The sequence below is a fragment of the Trichomycterus rosablanca genome, chromosome 24 (genome assembly GCF_030014385.1).
Source record: "Trichomycterus rosablanca isolate fTriRos1 chromosome 24, fTriRos1.hap1, whole genome shotgun sequence".
Taxonomy (NCBI): domain Eukaryota; kingdom Metazoa; phylum Chordata; class Actinopteri; order Siluriformes; family Trichomycteridae; genus Trichomycterus; species Trichomycterus rosablanca.
Window position 1 is genome coordinate 18610840 of NC_086011.1, and position 26320 is coordinate 18637159.

Consider the following 26320-nt stretch of genomic DNA (forward strand, 5'->3'; position numbering starts at 1 on the left):
GGGCGAGATCCTAAAGGCGCATTCACAGGAGAAGGAGCCAAACCACTTTTGCTGTCTGTGACTTAGGGCGTGGCAACACAATCCTTTTATTTTGGTCACGGCTAACTCCTATGAGTTAATACGTTTAGGTATAATTTTTATTTATTCGGGATTAATACTGTTTATGGTAAGTTAAAGGAAATGTGACACGTGATATCACATGATAAAATTTCCACTAGCTGGACACGTATGGAAAGCTTCACCTTCGCTGACCCGGGGTGTCGGTCGCAATCAGGACGAGCTACATATAATTATAATTGTAAAGGGAAGCTAACAGGTTGAAGAAATGAACGACAGATCATAACGCTAATCAGCAGTCGTGTATTTTCTCCAGCGCTTGTGATAATCTGTTCTGATTCAGGACAGTACTGAGGACAGTAACACTGAGGAAGAGGAAAGACAACCACCGTTCTGGTGCTGAAACGTTTATAGCCTGAGTAACTGTGTGTTCACGTAGATCAGAACACTGTCCTGTTTTCTGCTGGATTTTCCCCCCTTTATCTCACAATTTAGTCATATCCAATTCCCGACTGTGAAGCGCAAATCCTGATTTGATCAAGGAGAGTCGGCAGAGAGTGGCCGCTTTGTATCACCTGACAGAGCCATATCGTAAGCTTCCAACCTTCTGACCCTCCCTCCCTCAGACACCACCGTGTTCGTGTGGACGCCCGGTCGGTGGCTCTGCTGAGATTCCTTTCCTCCCTTTTTCTCCAGATTTAGTCGTAGCCGGTTCCTCTCCTGCTGCAGGACACGCCCTCCCTGCGACGCCTTCTTATTCGCCCGTACTTCAGTGGATTCGCTTTGAAGAGTCATGCTCTGATCTCCACGTTTCCGTACAGGCGCCTCGGACCACTAACCAGGGTCCTTGCGCGGCGTCGAAGACCCCGCCCACTTTATTTTTAGTCATGTGTTTTCCCTCCCGGCAGACTAGTGGCCGATTTTGTCTGCCGCCCGCTAGGGGGCGCCCAGCCGACCAGCAGCAGAGCTGAGATTCTAACGATAACGGGCGCGGCTTCGATCTACGTGAAGACGGTCGACTAACAGGAGCGTTTTCAGATCAAAATGATTTCAGTCTCACAAAAATGATTGGCAGTGATTAGAGAATCAAACACAGCACGTGTCCATACTTGCCTGAAATATTTTCTAAGGAAACAAAATTAGAACGAGTGTTAGGCAAAAATAACTAAATAAATACTACAGACGTGTCACATGATCAGTATCCAGTACATTAAAAACCAAAGACTTCAGTTCTGCCGTGTAAATTATTGATAATATATAAGTGTTCACCCAGCTTTTAAAGTTTCATTATATTTGACATAAGCAGGATTATTCAGAACATCTCAGTTACACGTTCAGTCACAAGAACAGGACGATCACAGACACTGTTAAACAAAACCTCGCAAAAATAAAACAAAACACAGTGGGGGGCGAGATGGGAAGAATTTCTTCATTTTCTTTTACACACCGGAGGTGTAAGAAACATCAGGACCGAGAACTTAACATCTGCTCGGTGTCAGTGGGTGGATTTGCGTGTTCGGAGGCGGAACTGACCATCCGATCCAATTCCCAAGCTTACAGACTCCACAGGCCAACTCGTCTGAGCTGAATATCGTACAACAGATCGTTCTCTATATGGCCTAAAGTGTTGGGACGCCTGACCATGAACTTGACGGACACCCACATTAAAATTGATTGACCTGTCAGGGTTTTTTTACGCTGCTGGTGGATCCCTGATTGCAGGTGAGGAGGGTATATTGGTGCTCACGCCTCCTCAGACCCGCACCAACCCTTAGCGGAACCCTTTTTCATCCATGCACTCTGCACAGGCGCCTCTCTATCTGCTAATCAGGGTTCTTACACAGCGTTTGAAGACCCCGTCCGCATAGTCCAGTCATCCCACCCTAGCAGAACCGTGTCTGCTGCAGGCACTGCCAATTATGCCCGCTAGATGGCGCCCAGCCGACCAGTTCTGTGGTCTCACTGTGTAACAAAAAGTCTCCACAAGGGGGCGTTCTCATACAAGTTTATTTAATTATTATTATTTTGCTCTGCGAGGAAAAACCCTGCTCTATGTGATCTTCCAACAAGTACGTCTGTGGGAATTTGTGCCTCGCTGATGAAGCGTTCATATGGCCGGGCACTGACGTCCACAGTCGACGTTCCGGTTCATTCCAGAGCTGCTTAATGGGGCTGAGGTCAGGGCTCTGTGCAAGTGTTGTCATTCTAAGTGGTGTCCCAATACTTTTTCTATATAATGTTTACGTATCTGATGAGAGGGGGGTTCTGGTTTTAGATTGGTGTTGCGGTGAACCGCTGCATGCATGCTCAGAGGTTTAAATCCTATCAGGTTTCAACACTAACGTAAACAAACACGGACCAGTTTCCTGACGGTTAGCCAATAAATGAGTCATTGGAGTCCCGGCCAGCATAAGCAGTGTCTGTTCTTCAGCATCACGCCTCCACGTTTGTTTGTTTGTTTTTTGCGAGATTTCATAAAGAGGAGAGAAGGTCGTCATACTCACGTTAGCTTCGGTGATCGCAATGTCTACGACGCTACCGACTACTATTAAGGCATCGAACGTGTTCCAAGCATCAGTGAAATAATGCTGTTAATGCAAAACCACACATCACACGGGGCAGGGAGGGGGGGGGTGTTTAGGGAAGGAGCAGAAGATGGACCAGAGAGAGGTGATGGAGGACACAGAAGGAAGGGTCGAGGAGAGACAAGAGAGAGACGCAGAAGTTAGAACAGGTCTGAAGAAAGGTTCAGAAGTCGGGCCGAACCCGAAACGCCACCCTGAGAGAGATCAAAGCCGCGTGAGGAAGCTCCGGCGGGACGGAGAGAGAGGGGGGCGCGGCCCGTGCCCGGGCTTTACTTACGTCGGCCTCGGTGAGGGCAATGTCGACCACGCTGCCCATCACCACCAGGGCGTCGAACACGTTCCACGCGTCTTCAAAATAACCCTTAGACAGCGAGGCAGCGGGAGTTAGGTACGACCGTCATGGACGTCCGGCGCCGCCGCACAGACACTCAGCACCCCCCCCCGGTTCAACTCAGTGGTTATAAACATTTTACTTTTTTAAATCATGCATTATACTGTATAACACAAACCGCGTTTCCAGAAAAGTTGGGACGTTTGGTAAAAAAAAAAAAAGTTTTCCAGTGTTTTTACTGATCAGCTTCATTGTAGTTTGTAAATAAGAACACATGCAGAATTTGATGGCTGCAACACACTCTGTATTTCGTGACGCAGTGGCGGGCTGTGTTAAGTGACGACGGTTTTCTGAAGTTCTCCCGAGCTGAAATACTTGCCTATATTTAAGATGGAGGTTTCTCATTCACAGTCACACGCATTCAACAGTGGTTTCCAATTTTGCCTTATACAGACTGAGATTTACTGAATCTTTTTACAATATTATGTACAGTAGATGGTGAAAAAGTGAATTATATGCAATCGAGCATTGAGAAACATCCTTAGTTGTAGAGTTTGGAACACAGTAGTGAGCCACAACCCATCGTCCCTTGTACAGACTGATCCTTTGGTCTATTTTCCTTTAATACACAATCATGATTCCCTCACCTGTTACTAACTCACCCGCTCATAGTGGAACGTGAATATTTTACGAACTTCTAACTCTGCCTCCGTCCCGACTTTTTTGGAGTGTGTTGCAGGAATCGAACTCTAAATGTGTTTTTATTTACAAACTACAATGAAGTTGATCAGTAAAACGTTGGAAATCTTTTCTTTCTGCTTTTATCTATTAAATAAAGACTTAAGAGAATGAGCACATCGCAGATTGTAGTTTTTATTGCGTTTTACAAAACGTCCCAACTTTTTCGGAAGCAGGGTTTGTACGTCTTGTGCTAGCGATGCCCGGTCACGCCCACACACATGCCGGCGTGGATCCAAACCAATCGACATATCACATTCCTGAAATTAAATCGTACATGCGTTCATTTTGATGATATTTGGTTATGCCTTCGATTGCTTTAAAATATTCATCCTAGCTTAAACATCACCATGTTCATATATAATTTACTGAGACGTATTTATCCTAAGACCTGGTGGTCAAAAAAATACATAATACGCCTTTAATAGCAGGACCAACACAGCCGATGGTGCAAAAGCTCAGTCACACTTATTGGTATTGAACCCTCGTCAATTCAAGGTGACCAAAAGTCCAGGCGTGTGGGTAAGACGGGCATCGCTGTTTTATTTTTACTGCAACCAACGTCTAACTACATCACTGAATTCTGCAGCATGCACCTCAGCATTTTTAAAAAATGCTGAACAGAATAAATAAAACTAATAGAAGCTAGACGAGCGAGAGAAAGCATCTGAACACAGCACACCAAACTCAGCCCCTTTTCCACCGACACGCTGCCGCTGCTGATGCCCGATCCAGAACCGCTTCATTTATTTCAACATGTATTTAAACATGCTCCTAAACCGCTTCTTTTCACCTGTCTGAGATGGATTCTCATACGAAAAGTTGTGCACTGCTCTCCATTATTCCCTATCTCTGTGCAAGTGTCTCCACCACTCAGCAGTTTTTTTAAATCCTGCGTCTTTTAAATGTTGCGTTCCTGGTATCGTATAAATTCTCTCCTTTTAAACTGTGCTTTTATTGACTCTGTAAATGTTGTTGTGATGTGACTCAGTGGGGCTCCGTATAGGACTGAGTTAACAGTATTTAAATATTACATTTGTCCTGTCTGTCCTGTTTCTGTCTAATTTTAAGAAATTGTTCTATATTTGTTGTTCTCTCTCATAATTTAGCTAATTTTTAATGAACTGTCTTATGCTGCTCTCTTTGTTTTTATCTTAATTATTCTTGATGTTGATGTACTATTTCGATTTTGTACTATGATTTGTATGATGTACGTATTTGTTTTGATTATTTGTCTTATGTAAAGCGTCTTTGAGTATCTTGAAAAGCGCTATATAAATAAAATGTATTATTATTGTATTATTAAAAAACACATTTGGTTCTTTACGCTCGTCCCGCCAGTCGTGCTCTTAGTGTGCACTCAAAAGCCCTTGATGTGATCCTGCTCTCAAATGAAAGCATGGCAGACCTGAGCCAAAGCTTAGCATCTTATAAAAAAAATATGGTTCTAAGGGAAAGCATAGAAGCTAAAAACTACCCCCATACACCCTTAAAAATAAACCAGAGCAGTTCACATGTGTTCCCATTTCCTTAAATTTGCCAAATTTGTGTGTATCGCATGTAAACCAGTACTAGTTCTCTATGTGCGATCGTTTATTTACGTCTGTAAATGCTCAAGAAATCGACTTCCGGCTCCTAAACCGGTGAGAACGGCACGGGCTCTGGGTCCGGAGCGGCAGCGGCAGCGTATGGACGGAAAAGGGATTAACTGTGTCTCTTACAAGCGTTCTGTCCTTCTTCTCTACACACAGCTGGGCGCGGGGAGAAGGAAGTGGAGCTCATTACCATATACGCACATATAACCAGAATTTGGTTAATAACACGGGTGAGAACATTAGAAGCAGTCAGGACGTGTGTGTGTGTAGGTGGAGGATGGACGTTCGTACCTTGGGTTTGAAGGCGATCAGCTTGAGGACCATCTCTACAGTGAAGACGGCGGTGAACAGCATGTTCAAGATGTCCATCACGTGGTTAAACGTCTGAGACTGACCGTAGTGCTGCCGACACACAGGAAATGATGCGTATGTGATAATATGTGGACCGGGATCAGTAACGCCTGTGCCGTGTGCCAGGTTTATCCTGGTCAGGGTCACAGAGGGAACGTAACATGTGTAGATGAGGTTGGTACCTGGACGGCCAGACAGAGCGTGTTGAGCATGATGAGGACGAACATGATGTACTCGAACCCGGTGGAGTTCACCACGTACCAGAACTTGTACTGGTAGGGATTTTTGGGGATGTAGCGCCTCAGAGGGCGAGCCTTGAGCGCGTACTCCACGCACTGACGCTGCAGGGGGCGAAAAGAAAGCATCACAGCAACACCAGCAGCACAGGATGGTCAAAAGTATTGGGACGCACATTTTCTCGATCTGTCACAACCACCGGAACGCTCACACACGCACACACACCTGGTTCTTGTCGAGCTCACAGTTTCTGTACTCCTTCTCTCCCTGCTCCTGAAACGTCACGATGACGAAACCGACGAAGATGTTCATCATGAAGAAGGCGATGATGATGATGTAGATGATGAAGAAGATGGAGATCTCCACCCGGTAGTTGTAGATGGGACCAAAGTTCTCTCTGTTCGAGTCGATGGCCTTGTACAGGAGCCTGGAGGAGATGCATTATAACGTTTGGTGATGATTTTCAGACCCAGTTTAACAGCACAGCAGAGCATAGCGCAATTATTATTTATAAAACTACAACTAACTAATTTCTCCTGTAATAAATGAAACTTATTTTGTCCGGCCTGTTTCCACTAAGCCCGTCAGTGGGGGCAAATACTTTTATGCAGATGGTATAAATAAACCGCTGTGCAATTCAGAGCAATTAGTGCACAGCACCCGCGGCACCATCGTCTCACCTCCTTCCTTCCAAACAACAGCAACGATCACAGTAATTACAGCCCGACTGAACCACCATCATCAGCCCTCAAACACTGTTATTAAACACCAGGGCTGGAAACACCGGCCAGTTCAGATCCACACACCAGTCTCAATATTTGTGCAGCGGCTGCACTCATACACAACAGTGTGTCGGTACAGGAGGCGTGGCCTAAATACCTGTCAGTCCTAGTAAACGAGGTGTGGCCTCTCTACTCGTTGGTACCAGTAACAGAGGTGTGGCCTCTCTCTACCTGTCAGCTCTAGTAAAAGAGGTGTGGCCTCAATACCTGTCAGTCCCAGTAACAGAGGTGTGGCCTCAATACCTGTCAGTCCCAGTAACGGAGGTGTGGCCTCTCTACCTGTCAGTCCCAGAAACGGAGGTGTGGCCTCTCTCTACCTGTCAGCTCTAGTAAAAGAGGTGTGGCCTCAATACCTGTCAGTCCCAGTAAAGGAGGCGTGGCCTCTCTACCTGTCAGTCCCAGAAACGGAGGTGTGGCCTCTCTACCTGTCAGTCCAAGCAAAGGAGGCGTGGCCTCTCTACCTGTCAGTCCTTGTAAAGGGGGCATGACCTCTCTCTACATGTCAGCCCCAGTAAAAAAGGCGTGGCCTTTCACTTCTCATTCCTAATAAAGGAGGCGTGGCCTTTCCACTTCTCATACCTAATAAAGGGGGCGTGGCCTCTCTACTTCTCATTCCTAATAAAGGAGGCGTGGCCTCTCTACTTCTCATTCCTAATAAAGGGGGCGTGGCCTCTCTACTTCTCATTCCTAATAAAGGAGGCGTGGCCTCTCTACTTCTCATTCCTAATAAAGGGGGCGTGGCCTCTCTACTTCTCAATCCTAATAAAGGGGGCGTGGCCTCTCTACTTCTCAATACTAATAAAGGGGGCGTGGCCTCTCTACTTCTCATTCCTAATAAAGGGGGCGTGGCCTCTTTACTTCTCAGTCCTAGTAAAAGAGGTCTGGCCTCTTCACCTGTCACTCCCAGTAAAGGAGGCGTGGCCTAAATACCTGTCAGTCCCAGTAAAGGAGGCGTGGCCTCTCTACCTGTCAGCTCTAGTAAAGAAGGTTTGTGAGGCTCTTACGCTGGCCAGCCCTCGAAGGTGGACACGGTGAACAGCGCCATCATGGCCATGAGCACGTTGTCGAAGTTGAAGTCGCTGTTGTGCCAGTGGCGCTTCTGAATGACGGGCTGGTTCATGTCGCCGTCCTTATACATGATGTACAATCCTCTGGTGGAGAGAGAGAGAGAGAGAGAGAGAGAGAGAGAGAGAGAGAGAGTGTAACATCCTGAACCCAACCTACCTGCTGCAGGAAATCTAAATAATAATAATTTTCTAGCGTGTGACGTGAGACTGACTTGCACTCGTCCGGGTTCGATTTGGCCTCGTCGCTGCAGCGGTAAAACTTCCCCTGTGGAGCAGAGGGAATTAGGAACACCTATCTGGTACCTACATTTATTACTGTACAAGCTGCACATATACAATTACTGACTGTAGATCATTTTGTTTCTTTGTGCACTTTGTCACCCCTCAGAACCCCATTTATTAATATCAATTAGGGTTTTGACAGCAGGTGTAGCAGGTGCAACAATGTTGTTGGGATTTTTTCTCTAGTCTTTTATGATCACAAGAGCGCTGTTCTCCCGAGATGTTTAAAAATCCCAACAACACTGCTGCACCTGATACACACATTTAGACAACCACTGGTCAGTGGGGGTTCCCGTCTGACCGATAAATTAGGTACGGGAGAAGGTGTGGGGAGGGGGGAGGGGCTGCACATGGAAACTGAGTATATCCAAATGGGATTAATGGGAACTGACCTTAAAGAGCTGCACGCCGATGCAGGCAAACATGAACTGGAGCAGCGTGGTGACGATCATGATGTTTCCGATGGTCCTGATGGCCACAAACACACACTGCACCACGTTCTGCCGGGAGCAAACAATCACACACTCAGCGACTGTATCGGGTACAGCAGGATTCACACGCTTTAAGCCTCTGACGCGCATCAGAAAACTGCTTAAATTCTTAATAGAGGAAGATGACGATCACTGAGCGAGAGTACGAGACGGCCAGAACAGGAAACGAGCTGCTGAGCTTCTGTGTTCTGTACACACACTGTAACTCCAGGGAATTTTTTGTACCTTGAGTCCTTTGGCTCTGTTGATGGCTCGGAGTGGCCGCAGGACTCTCAGCACCCGCAGGATTTTCACCACGGAGATGGCCGACGACCTGCGCGACACACGTACGTACACACGTATCACACATATAGCGCAGACGTACACATTCAGGTCCCAACGGTGAGGATCGGGAGAGGACCTGACGTCACAACTCCAACTTACTGTATCCCGAACGACACCAGAGAGACTCCCACCACCAGCAGGTCCAGCAGGTTAAAGTAGTTCCTGCAGAACGCCCCCTTGTGGAGAAACGCCCCGAACGTCATCATCTAGGAAGTGAGGAGTTAAACGTCAGCGGAAACACACTCCACACGAAAGGCTGTGAAACGTGGTGAAGGTTGTCGGTTACCTTCATCACGATCTCGAACGTGAACACACTGGTGAAGACGTAATCTGCGTAGCCCAGGACCTGAAAATGAATCAGACGGTTACGGCGCTTCACCTACAACAAAATCCACACTGTAAAGATACGGCCAAAAGTATTCGGACACCCGACCGTAATATCTTTATTTTTTTAATGCGTTTTCTCCCCATTTTCCTCATAATTTAGCGCAGTCAGTTAGTCTTCCGCTGCTGAGGGATACCCGGGTGCATCCGAGGAGGGCACGTCACTGCCCACACAGCGTATAAGGATCACACCCACACACAGTCCGGTCGTCCCATCCTAGCAGATACGGTGGCCAATTAGTATCTGCTGCAGGCACTGCCAATTATGCCCGCCAGATGGCGCCCACGCCGAGTTTCAAACCGAGGAAGTTCAGAATCTCAGCGCTGGTGTGCTGATGTTGGTGTTCCGGTTCATCCCAGAGCTGTTGAGTGGGGCTGAGGTCAGGGCTCTGTGCAGGACACTCTATGCAGACTCAGCCATGCTTGAACAAGAAAAGGGCCTTCCCTAAACTGTTGCTGCAAAGTATAAAGCATGCCATTTATTTGATGTAATTAAATAAATAAATAAGTGGAACAGTAACACTGATGGAAAAGTTGCTAATTAAAAAACAAAAACATCCTAAGTGTGTGTGTGTGTGTGTGTGTGTGTGCGGACTTACGATGTTGCGGAAGGACAGGGTTCTGATAGGATCCTCAGCAGCGAGAGAGGCGGAGCTGAGCATGATGAATACCAGGATGAAGTTGGTGAAGATGTGATGGTTTATCAGCTTGTGGCACGCGACACGAATCCTACAAACACACACACACACACACACACACACCGAGTGAAGGTGCGTCCAGAGGAACTTTCATTACATTTGTATGTGTGTGTGTGTGTGTGTGTGTCGTACGGGTTTGTTTTGCTGAAGATGAAGAAGGCGCTGCCCTCCGGTATGGGTGTGATCTTCTCCTTCCTCACCAGCTCTGACATTTTGGGACGGGGTCCCGACGGAGCCTCGTCCTCCTCGTCCTCTTCTGTCACGCACACACACACACACACACACACACAGAGTGAATGCTAATTCAACAAGCAGAACACACCGATCACTCACATACGTAATGTATGCATGTATACATTTCCACACGCAGTACCTGCATTGTTCTTCTCGTCTTCATCTGCACCCTGAAAGTAGGAATATTAATATTATAATTATTATTATGGCACTGTTCATGACGTGCTGCACTCTTCAATATTCTAAAAAAACTGTGACAGTTTCTGTGGGACTGAGGAAGGTGTGGTGTGGCGTCTGTTCGTGTATGGTGTGGTTGAATGTGTGTGGTTGCCATAGGTAGTTGTATGTGGGGGGGGGGGGGGGGGGGGGTGTATAGTGTGTAATTGTATGTGTGTGGTTGCCATAGGTGTTTGTGTGTATATGTGTGGTTGTGTGTGGTGTGTGGTTGTGTGTATAGTGTGTGGTTGTATGTGTGTGGCGTGTGGTTGTGTGTGTGTGTGGTTGCCATAGGTAGTTTGTGTGTATATGTGTGTGTGGTTGTGTGTATAATGTGTGGTTGTATGTGTGTGGCGTGTGGTTGTGTGTGGTGTGTGGTTGTGTGTATAGTGTGTGGTTGTATGTGTGTGGCGTGTAGTTGTGTGTGTGTGTGGTTGCCATAGGTAGTTTGTGTGTATATGTGTGTGTGGTTGTGTGTATAATGTGTGGTTGTATGTGTGTGGCGTGTGGTTGTGTGTGGTGTGTGGTTGTGTGTATAGTGTGTGGTTGTATGTGTGTGGCGTGTGGTTGTGTGTGTGTGTGGTTGTGTGTATAGTGTGTGGTTGTATGTGTGTGGCGTGTAGTTGTGTGTGTGTGTGGTTGCCATAGGTAGTTTGTGTGTATATGTGTGTGTGGTTGTGTGTATAGTGTGTGGTTGTACGTGTGTGGCGTGTGGTTGTGTGTGTGTGTGGTTGCCATAGGTAGTTTGTGTGTATATGTGTGGTTGTGTGTATAGTGTGTGGTTGTATGTGTGTGGCGTGTGGTTGTGTGTGGTGTGTGGTTGTGTGTATATGTGTGGTTGTGTGTATAGTGTGTGGTTGTATGTGTGTGGCGTGTGGTTGTGTGTGGTTGTGTGTATATGTGTGGTTGTGTGTATAGTGTGTGGTTGTATGTGTGTGGCGTGTGGTTGTGTGTGGTGTGTGGTTGTGTGTATATGTGTGGTTGTGTGTATAGTGTGTGGTTGTATGTGTGTGGCGTGTGGTTGTGTGTGGTGTGTGGTTGTGTGTATATGTGTGGTTGTGTGTATAGTGTGTGGTTGTATGTGTGTGGCGTGTGGTTGTGTGTGGTTGTGTGTATATGTGTGGTTGTGTGTATAGTGTGTGGTTGTATGTGTGTGGCGTGTAGTTGTGTGTGTGTGTGGTTGTGTGTATATGTGTGGTTGTGTGTATAGTGTGTGGTTGTATGTGTGTGGCGTGTGGTTGTGTGTGGTTGTGTGTATATGTGTGGTTGTGTGTATAGTGTGTGGTTGTATGTGTGTGGCGTGTGGTTGTGTGTGGTGTGTGGTTGTGTGTATATGTGTGGTTGTGTGTGGTGTGTGGTGTGTGTATATGTGTGGTTGTGTGTATAGTGTGTGATGTCTGGATGTTGTGTGTATATGTGTTTATGTGTGTGGTTTGAGTGTGCACGTGTGTGTGGGGCTGAGTGTGTATTTGTGTGGTTGTGTGTGTGTGTGTGTGTGTGTGTGCATACCTTAAACTCTTCTTCGTCTTCTTGCTTGTCATCCCTTAAAAAAAACACACACAGGTTACGATTGTTGTTTATTTTTCGCTACTTACCGAAAACGTTTTGTTGAGGGGTCGTGGCCCTTCCTTTATAACACCTTCCCTAAATATATGTTTTTAGTTCTTGACCCCAAGACACACACACACACACACACACTGCAAACGCAGACCAACATCTCAGACCAAACTCACAATATGTTATTATATTCCCCCGTGTTCCCCTATGTTTTACTCCACACGCCTATCAAGGGGGCCGAGACATTCACATGACCCCGCCCCCCCAAGGAACACTGTTTTAGCAATAGTCCCTCCCCCTAGAGACACACAGCCAATCACGTGTCTGCGTAGGCGCCCGACCGGCTGATATCAGTGAGATTGGAACTGGAGACCTGGAGATCTCGGCACTGTTGAGCTACTGCGCCACCCAAGTGTCCTTATTACTGATCCGACCTTTGCAGCAACCAGTGCTTTTGAATGACACTGTGCTTTGTGTGTGATCTTATCATTTACTCTGTCTTGGTGGTGGGTGTGTTGAGGGAGTCCGTGTCGGCCAGGTTATCCACGGCGATAGCCAAGAAGACGTTCAGCAGGATGTCTGAGATAGAGAACTCATCAAGGAGAAACGACACAGCACGACAGATCCTTAAATTTGGTCTATAAACAAAGGAAGTTTTGCATGTTCTCACTACATGGTTTATATTAATATTGTACATGAATATGGGGCTTTACCACACCCATATCCAGTCCTCACACAGACATTCGTCCGTGCAGACACCAGACTGGTCGACAGCAGGTACTTGGACAAACACAATGCCTGACTAACTGTTATAAGTGTGTCATAAGCGTGTTATGACTTAGTATGAAGGTTTATGATGTCACGCAGCAGGTAAACAGGAAGTGGATACAGTTTCCGCAGATAAAGAGGATGATGAAGTAAATGCACACGATCATCCCCGACGACGAAGGGCCGCCGTACGCCATGATGCCGTCATACATCACCACGTTCCAGTCTTCACCCGTGAGGATCTAGAACATCAACGCATTCACACACACTCAGTGTTACGTTTAGTGGAAATGATGGAAAAATATGAAATCACACACACACACACACACGCACACACACACACCTGAAAGACGGTGAGCAGGGCCTGGGGGAAGTTGTCGAAGGTGCTGCGCTTGCTGTGAACGTCGTCGAAGTTGAACTTGCCGCCGAACACCTGCATGCCGAGCAGAGCGAAGATGATGATGAAGAGGAAGAGCAGCAGCAGCAGAGACGCGATGGACTTCATGGAGTTCAGCAGAGACGCCACCAGATTGCTGAGCGACGCCCAGTGACTGTGCAGGGACGGAAAGAAACGTGAGCAGAGAGCCGCCGACTCACCCTGGAGTAGACCGAATATGGCCAAAAGTATTCGGACACTTGACGGTGAGCTTGTCGGACGTAAGATGACAGCATTTTTATTACGACTCTTTTCTTCATGTCCTTATAGAGCTCGCTTTGTGCACAGGGGCTCAGCCATGCTGGAACAGGAAACGGCCTTCCCTAAACTGTTATATAAACCTTTATATAACTGATTTATTCCACCTAAGCCCCACTCAACAGCTCTGGGATGAACCGGAACATCAACATCAGCTTCCAGCCGTACAAATGCTGTCATCTTTCGACTGAATGGGCACAAATTCCCACAGACATACTTTAAAGTCAGGTGGGCATTCATGCTGCAACAGGAAACGGCCCTCCCTAAACTGTTGCTGTAAAGTTAAAAGCTTATTATTTGTGTAGTTGTGTGTATACAGTGTGTGTGTGTGTGTGTAAGGTTGTCTGTGTGTATATAGTGTGAGTTTGTGTATAATATGTATATAGTGTGTGTGTGTGTGTATAATATTTCATTGTGTGGTGTGTGTGTATAGTAAGTGGTTGTGAGTGTGGTTGTGTGCGTGTGTATTTAGTGTGTGTGTGTGTATACAGTGTGTGTGTGTGTAAGGTTGTCTTTGTGTATATAGTGTGTGTTGTATGTGGTGTGTGTGTGTGTGCAGTATTTGACTGTGTTTGGTGTGTGTGTGTTTAGTAAGGGGTTGTGTGTGTGGTTGCTTGAGTGTGTATATATATAGTATGTGTGTGCGTATATATAATGAGTGTGTGTGTGTATAGTGTGGGCACAAATTCCTATACACATACTTTATAGTCCAATGGACATTCATGCTTCAACAGCATGTACTTATTATTTCCTCTATGTACTTAGAAGGGGCGTCCCAATACTTTTGTTCATATTTGTGCTGTCCACGTCTGTATACACACACACACACACACACACACACACACACACACACGCTGTCGTACCGCGTGACTTTAAAGATCCTAAGGAGTCGCACGCAGCGGAACACGGAGATGCCGAGCGGGGGCATGATCTCCAGCTCCACCAGGATGGTCTCCACGATCCCGCCGCACACCACGAAACAGTCGAAGCGGTTGAAGAGGGACACGAAGTAGGCCTGCAGCCCCAGGCTGTACATCTTCACCAGCATCTCTGAGGTGAACATCGCCAACAGCACCTTATTGGCCACCTCTGTGCACACGCAGCCAATCAGAGAGAGAGAGAGAGAGACTCAGGTGACTATCAACTTCATGCAATCAGATTCAGTGAAAGACATGAAAGTGGACTTCTAATACTGTGTGTGTGTGTGTGTGTGTGTGTGTGTGTGTGTGTGCGCGCCCTCACCCTGCACCTCTGTCAGCCAGTCAGGTTGGTTGTAGTGCTCTGATGAGATGGTGAGCGTATTGAGGAACACCAGGATGATCACGAGCCAATAAAACGTCACCGATTTCACAGCCAGGCGGCATTTCCTGCGGCAGAGTCTGTTCCAGCGACGCCAGCGCCGACTGACAAGAACAGGAAGTGATGTCAGACGGGTACCACGCTTCTATCTGCAAGTACTCCAGACCCCCTGCTTATAGCACCCACCACACCACCCACCAGCCTCAATGTAATAATTAAATATACGTCTCCTGCGACTCTACTACATACGGTCTGTACTGTATGAAACTCAGTGCTGGAAGAAAGAGCGTGATGAAGTGAAGCAGGACATGAGCACACACCAACACGTTTCATTACTCACCTGAACTTCGACTTGGAAATTTTCTGACTGAAACACACAAAAAAAAAAAATTTTTAATTCTTGCTGCATTTCACTGAACACATCTGTGTTATAGTTCTTTATCAGACTGTGGTTGTGTGTGTGTGTGTGTGTGTGTGTGTGTGTGTGGTTGTTATAGGTGGTTATGTGTGTGAGTGGGTTGAGCGTTTGTGTGTATAGTATGTGATTGTGTGTATAGTGTGTGAGTGTGTATAGTGTGTGGTGTATGGTTGTGTGTAGGGCATGTAGTTGTGTGTATGTGGTTATGTGTGTGTATATAGTGTGTTTGGTGTGTGTGTGTGTATAATAGGTGGTTGTGTGTGTGTGTTTGTGTGGTTGTGTGTGTATAGTGTATGTGAGTGTGGTATGTGGTGTGTGTGTAGTATTTGATTTTGTGTGTGTGTGTGTGTGTATAGTAAGTGTTTATGTGTGTGGTTGTTTGCAGGTGTATATATAGACTGTGTATATAGTGTTTATGTGTGTGTATAAACGTATATAGTATGTGTGTGTATATATATAGTATGTGTGTATATATATAGTATGTGTGTATATATAGTGTGTGTATATACAGTGTGTGTATATAGCACTTGTGTGTATATATAGTGTGTGTATATATAGTGTATATATCACTTGTGTATATATATATATATACAGTATATATATATTTATATATATATATATATATATAAATATATAGTGTGTGTGTATATATAGTGAGTGTTCGTATATATATATATACTATATATAACTTCGACAGCCCTAATATATATATATATATACTGTATATATTAGGGCTGCCGAAGTTAACGCGATAATAACGCATTAACGCGATCTCAATTTAACGCGATTTAAAAAAAATTGTGCCGTTAACGCAAATTCTAGTTCATGTTGAGACTTGACTGGTAGAACCAACGTTTTAATGTCGGACTTGCCACCGTTGTTCATTTGCGGTTTGTTAAAATAATATAACTGAGCGTCGTAGGGATGCACTTGCATAATAAAGAAATAAATACACGGTATATTCACAAGTTGTCGGGAGCAAAACACTTTATTAACTTATTCTGTTACGGCACTGAATACCGGAGTCAAGCACGCTAGTCCATGAACTATGGAAGCCCCAAAGGGTCAAAACACACTCACTTCATGTAGAAACGTCCATCAAACCACTGTCACGATACAAGCACAGAAAAGTCTGTTACAATAACTACGCCTTATCCCACCTAAAGCACCGCTGATCTACAATGTTTGCTGATGGAGAAATTCTGACCTACAATCTGACATTTATACGAAGTCAAGGGTCTGTGCTGGATAGTATTACTGCCTAGTATGTGAGTGAATAAAACTCCCTTACAGTTTTCTCTTGTCCCAGCACTTTTTAACATCAGTACATTTAGCATAAAATGTGTTCACCATTTTAATGGTAACATTTCACTTAAAAATCCTTGTTTTCTATAACATTTACACAGATTTTATTTAATGTGATTAATCGCGATTAACTATATGAAATTCTGAGATTAATCGCGATTAAAATTTTTAATAGTTTGACAGCCCTAATATGTATATATACAGTATATAGTGTGTGTGTGTGTGTGCGTGTGCATATAGTGTGAGTATGTGTGTGTATATAGTGTGTGTGGTTGTGTGCATGTGTATATAGTGTGTGTGAGTGCATGTGTGTGTGTACATACGTAGTATGTGTGTGTATATATAGTGTGTGTGTGTGTGTGTGTGTGTGTTGTACGCTCACCACAGAGAGCCACAGCAGACCGTTTTCTCTTCCTCTCCTTTCTCGTTCTCAGTGTTCACTGATTCAATTTCACTGGCCGGAACACTCGCTGGAACACACACACACACACACACACACATCATTTTATTTTATTTTATTTATTTTTTTATGGATTCAGTCGACAGTCCACAAATCGAGTTCGAATCTCAGCTTTGCTACCGACAGGCCGGGGCGCCTAGACAGACGGTGAATTGTCTGGTCGATAGCGCTGCACATCAAGACGGGGGATAACGGTCTCTCTGTGCACGATACGGATCTCGGAGAGGGCGTGGTGTTAGTCACGTGTGTTAGTCTGCAGCAGCAGCAAACTGGTAGGTGGATACGACTAGATTGGGAGGAAATCTGGAGGGAAAACGGATTTAAAAACTGAATTTAATGTTTAATTCTGGAGGAAATGATCGTTTGGACTTCCCCAAACTGTTTGCCATGAGGAAGAGTAGCTCAGCTCAAACTGATCCTGTAATGAATACGTCACGTGAACACTAACACATGTAACACACGGAAATAATGATGGGGGGGTCAGACACGGACAAAAGCAACACCCACACACACACACACACACACACACACATAGAAACATCAGTCACACTTTGTTGTGGTGTGTGTGTGTGTGTGTGTGTTTACCGTGAGTGTCGGATGAGTGACCGAACCAGCCTAACCCTTTCTTCTTCTTTTGCATGATGTCGTCGAGCGTGACCCCTGTGCCAGTCGCAGCCCCGGCGCCACACACGCACACGTCAGCGCGCCAATTCACACACCCGGCACCGACACAGCAGTGAAAGAGCAGGTAACGGGTGAATATGGGTTAGAGCACATTGGGTGGGGGGCACTCGGGGGGGGGGGGGGTCCACCCTGACCTCCAGCGTCCTGTCCACGTCTGCACACCTGATCTATTCCAGCTACTGGGTTCCTTCTTGGGTTCCTTATGGGGATCATGGGTTCAAATCGGCCAGTCAGGCGTCCACACAAACACGGGTGACTGAAACATCCCAGTCGTTGTGAGGTGCGCTTGTCAGTGCAGGTCCCAAACCCTGGATATAAACAAGAACGTTGCGTGCCGAGTCTGGCGGGACAGAAGAAGCTTCTGTAATTTTTAGAACAGTCCTGGTTCCGATTCATCTAAGCTCTGGAGGAAAGGAAGACGAGCTGGAGCGTGACAGGTCTGCGGACGGACGGGACGCCGAGGACAGAGCGGGTGCAGCAGGGGGTAAAAAGCATCACACAACCGCAACGATAAGACAACGACGACATCAACAGACGACAGTATACGTCAGCGACACTGCAGGCATGATGGGACCGGTCAGCTGGAGGAGGACGAGAGGAACATGGGTGGTCAGTCACGACAATCTACACTTAATATAGTGGAGGTTTATACCGAAATTTGGATGCCCCCGGGCACACCTGTTTCCGTAGCGACTGTGTTAACGTACACTATATGGCCAAAAGTATCCGGACGCCTGTTCCAGAAACCTCTGTGTGTGTTCTGAGGAGCTTGAAGTGTGTCTGTGTGTGGGAATTTGTGCCCATTCAGTCAAAAGATTACAGCAATTGTATGGCCGGGCTCTGATTGATCAGTCGATGAGTGGGGCTGAGCTCAGGGCTCTGTGCAGGACACTGGCGTCTTCACAAAGCTTTATAGAACAGGAAAGGGCCTTCCCTAAACTGCTGAAAAGTTGGAAGTATGTCATTTCTTTTATATCAGTGATATAGAAGTGGTGTCCCAATACTTGTAGTGTATTTTCACTTGAATGATAACTTGACTAGGGGTGTCCAAACTTTTGCATAAGAGTGGTAGTGTGTGTGTGTGTGTGTGTGTGTGTGTGTGTGTCTGATGGGTTCTGCTGGACACCAGTGGGTAGCACTGTCACCTCACAGCATAAAGGTCCTGGGTTCAATTTCCAGGTGGAGCGGTCCAGGTCCTTTCTGTGTGGGTTTCCTCCGGGCGCTCCGGTTTTCCTCCCACAGTACAAATACATGCAAGGTGTGTGTGTGTGTGTGTCCTGCGATGACCTGGCGACCCGTCCGGGGTGTTTCCTGACCCACGGTGACCCCGATCGTGATTCAGCGGTGCTAAACCAGACCATAAACGACTGAACGTAAACGTGCCGTGTTAGTACGGCGTCCGCCGAGCGTCCGTTAGCGACTCACGGTTGTGTTTGCTCCCGTCCTCCTCGTCCTCGGGGTCGATGTCCTCGGCCTGGGTGATCCAGTCCAGGTAGCCCTTCAGGTCCTCCTCCATCTGCTGCTTCTCACGGAGCTTTTGGAAATCTCCTCGCGCCTTCGCCTTCTCTCGCTCCTTGGAGAACTCGCTGTGTGTATACAAACAAGCACACGAAGCTGTTAGTACCTGTGCATGCACACACACACACACACACACACACACAAATAAATAAATAAATAAAATAATAATAATAAGCACACACATGCACCGGTGAGAGCATGCACTCGTACGGCTGGATGTGGATCGTGAGTACGAAACCAGTGATGCTCAGGGATCGCTTTCATTCCGAGCTACCTCATTGTGACCTGGGGTTCGAATCTCTCGAATCTGCAGTGCTATCGGCCGGTCGGGCGTCTGCACGGACATGATCGGCTGGCCAAAACAGCCTAGTCACTGTGAAGTGCGCTTGTCAGTACACTCTCAGTGCATGTCCCAAGCCCGGATAAAAATAGGAGGGTTGGGTTTGGGAAGGGTATCCGGGGTTAAAACTGTGCCAATTTTGGTATGAGGACCAGATCAGTTGTGATGCCTAAATCCAGGAGCTAAAATTAAGTAAATAAATAAATAAAAACAAACTGTAGGGGTCTAAAGTGGAAGTTTGATTTCTTATAATCCTCCAAATCAGAGAAAAAATCATTCATATTCCTCACAGAAACGTCGTTCGGCTTGTTTGACCTTATGACTGAGACTCCAATTTTTCCCAGCACCCCGCGGGACTAGATTTCAGCGCACGCTTCCGGTTCGTACCAGCAGACGGCGCGCTCGTCCTCTGTCAACACAGGCCTGGCTGTCGCGGCAGAGGTCACCCGCAGTAAACACGAGCTTCAGCTTCCCTCACTCAGCAGCTCACTACGATCGGCCCAAACATCGGGCTGAGTCAGGCGCTGACTCACACGAGTCACAGCTCCGGCGGCGAGTCGGAGAGTCTAAAAGAACTCACGCTCGCCGCGCACCGGAATACACAAACACGCCGAGGAACACGGAGAGTCTGCGCCCGGCCTCCGCTCACGTTACGTACCGACCGGGGCCGGACACCAGCACAACCAGATACAAAACCTATTCTTATATTATCAAATAAAAATAATAAGAATTTGACGGCTGTCTAGAAACGCTTTTACACTTGACTGTAGATGAGCAGGACTGCGTGTATTTGGACTTGGAGGAAACCCATACAGACATGGGGAGAACATGCAAAACTCTGCACTGTTTTAGTGCTCTCTGTGTCTGCACTGATTATACCCAGTGACCACAGCAAACTCACACCCTTACCCACTGACCACACCCCTTATGCCCAATAATCACAGCAAACACATGCCGTTACAAACTGACCACACCCCCTTATACTCAGTAAACACAGCAAACACACACTCTTATACCCACTGACCACAGCAAAGACATACTTTACTTACTGACCACACTCCCTTATACCCACTGACCACAGCAAACACACACCCTTAGCCACTGACCACTTCCCTTATATCCACTGACGACTCCCCCTTATACCCAGTGACCACAGTAAACACACCCTTACCCACTGACCACTTTCCCATTATAACCACTAATCACAGCAAACACATGCCCTTATACCCACTGACCACACCCCCTTATACTCACTGACCACTTCCCCTTCATACGCAGTGACCACAGCAAACACACACCCTTACAAACTGACCACACCCCTTACACCCACTGACCACACCAAACACACGCTCTTACCCACTGACCACTACCCCGTTATACCCACTGACCACAGCAAACACACGCTCTTACCCACCGACCACAGCAAACACACGCTCTTACCCACTGACCACTACCCCGTTATACCCACTGACCACAGCAAACACACGCTCTTACCCACTGACCACAGCAAACACACGCTCTTACCCACTGACCACACTCTTACCCGCTCAGCACACCAAGCACAAGGTTCAGGACGAAAAACGAGCCCAGAATGATCAGACTAACAAAGTAGATCCAGGGCGTCTCCCAGCCAATAGCATCGTTCACCTGCAGGAGCCCAACAGGAGATCAACACGTTACACCAGCGACACACACACGCACCAAGAGGTGAGGAGGCCAGAAACGCAGCGCCCAGAACCAGCCGGAAAAGGAACGGAGACGGAGGGGAAAGACCCGGAGGGGGGGAACGGGATGGAGGTGAGAGACGGAGGGGTTCGGGAGTGAAGAAAGAGGAGCTCCTCACCCACTCAACACTCCCAGAACAAGGTTGAGGACGAAGAAAGAGCCGAAGATCACCAAGCTGACAAAGTAGACCCAGGGCAGCTCCATCCCCATGGCATCGTTCATCTGGGAGAAGAGGAGAAGAAAGGAGAACACAGAGAGAGAACAGGGAGGAGAAGGAGACGCAAACGGGATGAAACGGGGGCGGCAGCAACGGGGAACAGAAGATACAGAAGCTGGTGCAAAGACGGTACTGGCATGTGCAGGATAACAGGTCGAATCTGAGGAATCGCTTCGGCAGACCGTATCAGTTGGGCCATTCCACCAAAATATATATGTATAAACGTATAAACGTATATAAAAATAAACTTTAAATGCTTTCTTAACTGAGCAAAGTTCCTGCACATTGATCTAGTTACAAATTTAGGGTATATCATTTAAAACGTTAATAAAAAACCACCTCCCTGTTTCTACACTCACTGTCCATGTTATCAGCTCCACTTACCATATAGAAGCACTTTGTAGTTCTACAATTACTGACTGTAGTCCATCTGTTTCTCTGCATGCTTTGTTACCCCCTTTCATGCTGTTCTTCAATGGTCACTCAGGACCCCCACAGAGCAGGTATTATTTAGGTGGTGGATGATTCTCAGCACTGCACTGACACTGACATGGTGGTGGTGTGTTAGTGTGTGTTGTGCTGGTATGAGTGGATCAGACACAGCAGCGCTGCTGGACGTTTTAAACACCGTGTCCACTCACTGTCCACTCTATCAGACACTCCTACCTAGTCGGTCCACCTTGTAGATGTAAAGTCAGAGACGATCGCTCATCTATTGCTGCTGTTTGAGTCGCTCATCTTCTAGACCTTCATCGGTGGTCACAGTGGCTGGGTATTTTTGGTTGGTGGACTATTGTCAGTCCAGCAGTGACAGTGAGGTGTTTAAAAACTCCAGCAGCGCTGCTGTGTCTGATCCACTCATACCAGCACAACACACACTAACACACCACCACCATGTCAGTGTCACTGCAGTGCTGAGAATCATCCACCACCCAGATAATAGCTGCTCTGTGGTGGTCCTGTGGGGGGTCCTGACCATTGAAGAACAGGGTGAAAGGGGGAAACAAAGCATGTAGAGAAACAGATGGACTACAGTCAGTAATTGTAGAACTACAAAGTGCTTCTCTATGGTAAGTGGTTTGAATCTCAGCTGTGCTATCCCCCTGTGATAGACTGGCGGCCCGAGCCTGCCCTACCCAAACCCGGCTGATCGGCCTGTTCATGACCTTATGCAGGTGTGTGTGTGTGTGTGTGTGTGTGTGTGTGACTGACCCAGTACAGCACGTCCGTCCAGCCCTCCATGGTGATGCACTGGAACACCGTCAGCATGGCGAACAGGAAGTTGTCGAAGTTGGTGATGCCGCCGTTGGGACCGTGCCAGCCCTCCTTGCACTCCGTGTTGTTGAGCGTGCAGGTACGACCGTGACCGTTCACGGCACACGGGGCCGGTTCGTCCTCGGCTACCACTACACACACACACACACACACAGAGTCACACACTTAGTGATTTCTAGGGTCAGTCCATGCGACTGTAACTGTGGGAATCTCTCGACACTCACGCGTGCCGGTCACGTAGCAGGTGGCGTGCATCTTGCCGATGAAGAGCTCGAGGCCGATGATGGCGTAGATGATGATGACGAAGAGGACCAGCAGGGCGATGTGGAGCAGAGGAACCATGGCTTTGATGATGGAGTTCAGCACCACCTGTAAACCTGCACCACACACACGGTACCACAACACGTGTGTGTTTATTATCTGGTACAACAATGGTTCATTATACACTATATGGACAAAAGTATCGGGACGCCGGGACTTTAGATCAACTACATGCCTTCAAATATGGGGGAACAGTTTGGGGAAGGGCCTGTATGACCGTTTTTTTATGTACATTTCTGCAACCCTGCAGAAAATCACTGGGATGATTTGGAATCCTGACTGTGAGCAAGGACTTTTGACTGAATACGCATAAATTTCCACAGGCACACTCCAAAATCTGCTACCTAACAAGCTCCTGTGGTTCAATATGCACTATATGGACAAAAGTATTGGGACGCCCTTCCTAATTATTGACTTCAGATGCATACAATGATGTATAATCAATTACAGGCCCCCAAATGTGTGTCAACAATATGGGGAAGGGCCAGTATGACTATTCCCCTGTTGTAGTTTGACAAGTTCGTTGTGGAGAAACTGTTCCGATCCCTGACCTTTAACCCTGCTAAAACCACTGGGACGATTTGGAATGCTGACTGTGAGCAACATTCAGGCATGAATTCCCACAGGCACACCCCAAAAGCCTTTCTAAGAGTAAAGAGGGTGCTGGTGGCACTATATTAATGCAAGCTCATTTCTAAGGTGTCCGGATACTTGTGGCCACATGTGTGTGTGTGTGTGTGTGTGTGTGAACATGGTGGTATGGTGAGAGGGACTCACTGGGCACCCCCGAGACCAGGCGCAGGGGTCGCAGCACTCTGAACGCTCGCAGCGCTTTCACATCGAAGCCTCCCGATTTGCCTCCGTGGCCGTGCGCGGAGGGCGGGGGGCTTCCGGCCGCCTGCTCGCTGCTCTCTTTGGTCAAGACCTCCAGAATGACACTGAACAACCTGCGAAGACAAAAAAGTTCGTGTTACGCCTCACGAAAACGTCACCGCAACCTCCAGGTATCCCGAACAACACACGACCAGACAGTACAGGCTGCAATAGCACAGCGGTAATGAGACCCGTTCCTGTCTCTGGGAGTCTGGGAGGCGCCTACACAGACACACGATCGGTGGTAGGTGGGGGGAGGAACGATGGCTGAAACGAGGTTCCTCGTCACTGGTGCAAGTGCAGCCTCTGCTGACCAGTCCAGACGTGCACAAATCATCAGCGAGTGATGTACAGTACGCGATACTGTTCTCTATGACAGGGTTTTTCCTGCGACCCACATTGTGTCCATGATTTTTACCGTGACCCAAACAACACAACAAAATATACACAATGAATGAAACTGGTGGCAATCTGATCCCACTGTGGTTTACAAGGTGTAACATAAAGCCTCCACAAGGGGGTGCTCATGTGTTTTTATTATTATTATTTTTGTCTGGACCCATTTTTAAAGAAACCCTGCTGTATGAGACCCCGAACCTGGCAGGTGAAAAGAAGGGGCGCGTGACAGCCTCGGCCCTCCTCGAACGAGGGTCCAAGCTCCAACTGGACACGACTGGACTGCAGAAAAAAAACAACTAAATATTGTTCAGTATGATATAATCTGACTCTTCTCCACTAGGCTTTTTTGTTTAGTGATTAAGGTACCGTTGGGCCCCCTGAGCAAGGCCCTTAACTCTCAACACCTCACAGTTATAATCTGCTTTTAAAAAAGGCGTAAATGTGAACGATTCGAGAGAATCGGTTCTGTTCTGACCGTGTAGATCGTGGCTCAGATCTAACGGCGTGAGGCGGCGAGGTTCTGGAACCCTGAGCTGAGAGTCGGTTCCTGGTTCAGGATGAATAACAGGATGATGAATAAAAGGCGAGATTAACCGGGAGGAGGAGGAGGGACAGGAATCCAGGAGGAGATTATTATACGGTCATTATACGGTCTTTTCTGGGTCAGAGGACTGCATAGGGAGCGCTCTGTACCAGCGCGAGTGTGTGTGTGTGTGTGTGTGTGTGTTAGGGCAGCGTGAATACACTAGAGGAGGAGGAGGGGTTCCACTTTCATCTGGAGGAAGCAGAACATGAAGAAACAGAGGTGGTTAAGGTACTGGACTAGTAACCAGAAGGTGGGAGACTTTGGAGTGTGTCTGTGGGAACTTGTGCCCATCAGTTCAGCCACTCACCCGATCACGACGATGACGAAATCCAGCATGTTCCAGCCGTTCCTGACGTAGGCGTTCTGGTGCATGACTAATCCGTACGCGATGATCTTCAGGAAGGTCTCGATGGTGAAGATGATGAGGAAGGCGTACTCCACCGTTTCCTGCAAGGAGGAAGCACATGTTGAGTAAAAGGCATCAGACAGCGCGCTATTTTTGGCCAAACGGCTCTAACCCTAAGCCTAACCCTAACCCTAGAGCCTTACACCGGAGGCCCTTCCTGACCCGACCCTCCTGTTTCTATCCGGGTTTGGGACCTGCACTGAGAGCGCACCAAGTGCGCTCTCAGTGCAGGTCCCAAACCCGGATAGAAACAGGAGGGTCGGGTCAGGAAGTGCCTCCGGCTTGAAACTGTGGGCATTGATAGCTCAGTGCTTCTCTACATGCTGATGTGTGTGTGTGTGTGTGTGAGATTAACCTCTGCCTGGTGGGCGTGAATTTTACTGCCCTTTTTAACCGACGCCGTTAACGGAACCCTGATTAATTCCTCGGTTAACGGTTAATCGTCAGTGCCACAAATCTGTCCGGATCTGCGTCTGATTTCTTTCACCGAGGGTGTAAAACTCTGCCACTTTGGAGCCGCTTTTAGTGCCAGTTTAGCAGAAACTGGCACAGCTGAGAGGGAGTGTGTGTGTGCGTGTGTGTGTGTGTGTCGGGCCCTTCACCCGCTTGCTAGATTCATCCGTCAGCACTTTGTGAGACTGAGTGTGTGTGTCTATATGAGTGTATAGCAAGTGTGTGTGTGAGTGTGTAATATGTCTATGTGAGAGTGTGTGTAGTGTTTGAGTGTGTCTATGTGAGTGTGTGTGTGTGTTTGTGAGTGAGCGTGTGTGTATGCGAATGTGTGTGTGTGTGTGTAATGTGTCTATGTGAGTGTGTGTGTAGTGTTTGAGTGTGTCTATGTGAGTGTGTGTGTGTGTGTTTGTGAGTGAGCGTGTGTGTAATGTGTCTATGTGAGTGTGTGTGTGTGTGTGTGTGTATTTGAGTGTGTAGTGTGTGTGAATGTGAGAAAGTGTGTGTGTGTCTGTGTGAGTCTGTACTGTGTGTGTGTGTGTGTGTGTGTCTGAGTGAGTGTGCAGTGTATGTGAGTGTGTGTGTGTGTCTTTGAGTGTGTAGTGTATGTAAGGGTGAGTATGTGTAGTGTATAAGAGTGTGTGTGTGTGTGT

The 26320-nt window shown here is 47.3% G+C and overlaps 1 protein-coding gene across 6 annotated transcripts in view; it reads right to left on the reverse strand.

The window, feature by feature from the left end:
• cacna1da (calcium channel, voltage-dependent, L type, alpha 1D subunit, a) overlaps positions 1-26320 on the reverse strand; it is a 61768-nt gene that overhangs the window by 19591 nt on the left and 15857 nt on the right. For 3 of the 6 annotated variants that reach the window (XM_062986332.1, XM_062986330.1, XM_062986329.1), the window contains exons 4-30: positions 25119-25258; positions 23731-23900; positions 22857-23009; positions 22570-22763; positions 21259-21362; positions 18983-19143; positions 17459-17533; positions 16796-16883; positions 15031-15057; positions 14634-14794; positions 14255-14480; positions 13041-13248; positions 12819-12939; positions 12424-12508; positions 11882-11915; positions 10296-10326; positions 10055-10178; positions 9824-9953; positions 9127-9186; positions 8940-9046; positions 8742-8829; positions 8418-8525; positions 7956-8008; positions 7681-7827; positions 6120-6321; positions 5840-5998; positions 5598-5708 (exon numbers count right to left, since the gene is read on the reverse strand). In XM_062986332.1, the coding sequence (XP_062842402.1) occupies positions 5598-5708; positions 5840-5998; positions 6120-6321; positions 7681-7827; positions 7956-8008; positions 8418-8525; positions 8742-8829; positions 8940-9046; positions 9127-9186; positions 9824-9953; positions 10055-10178; positions 10296-10326; positions 11882-11915; positions 12424-12508; positions 12819-12939; positions 13041-13248; positions 14255-14480; positions 14634-14794; positions 15031-15057; positions 16796-16883; positions 17459-17533; positions 18983-19143; positions 21259-21362; positions 22570-22763; positions 22857-23009; positions 23731-23900; positions 25119-25258 (3267 nt within the window). Of the gene's footprint in view, positions 1-2561; positions 2646-5597; positions 5709-5839; positions 5999-6119; positions 6322-7680; positions 7828-7955; positions 8009-8417; positions 8526-8741; positions 8830-8939; positions 9047-9126; positions 9187-9823; positions 9954-10054; positions 10179-10295; positions 10327-11881; positions 11916-12423; positions 12509-12818; positions 12940-13040; positions 13249-14254; positions 14481-14633; positions 14795-15030; positions 15058-16795; positions 16884-17458; positions 17534-18982; positions 19144-21258; positions 21363-22569; positions 22764-22856; positions 23010-23730; positions 23901-25118; positions 25259-26320 lie in introns of those variants that run through there. The other 3 variants (XM_062986335.1, XM_062986331.1, XM_062986333.1) reach the window with 3 other exon arrangements.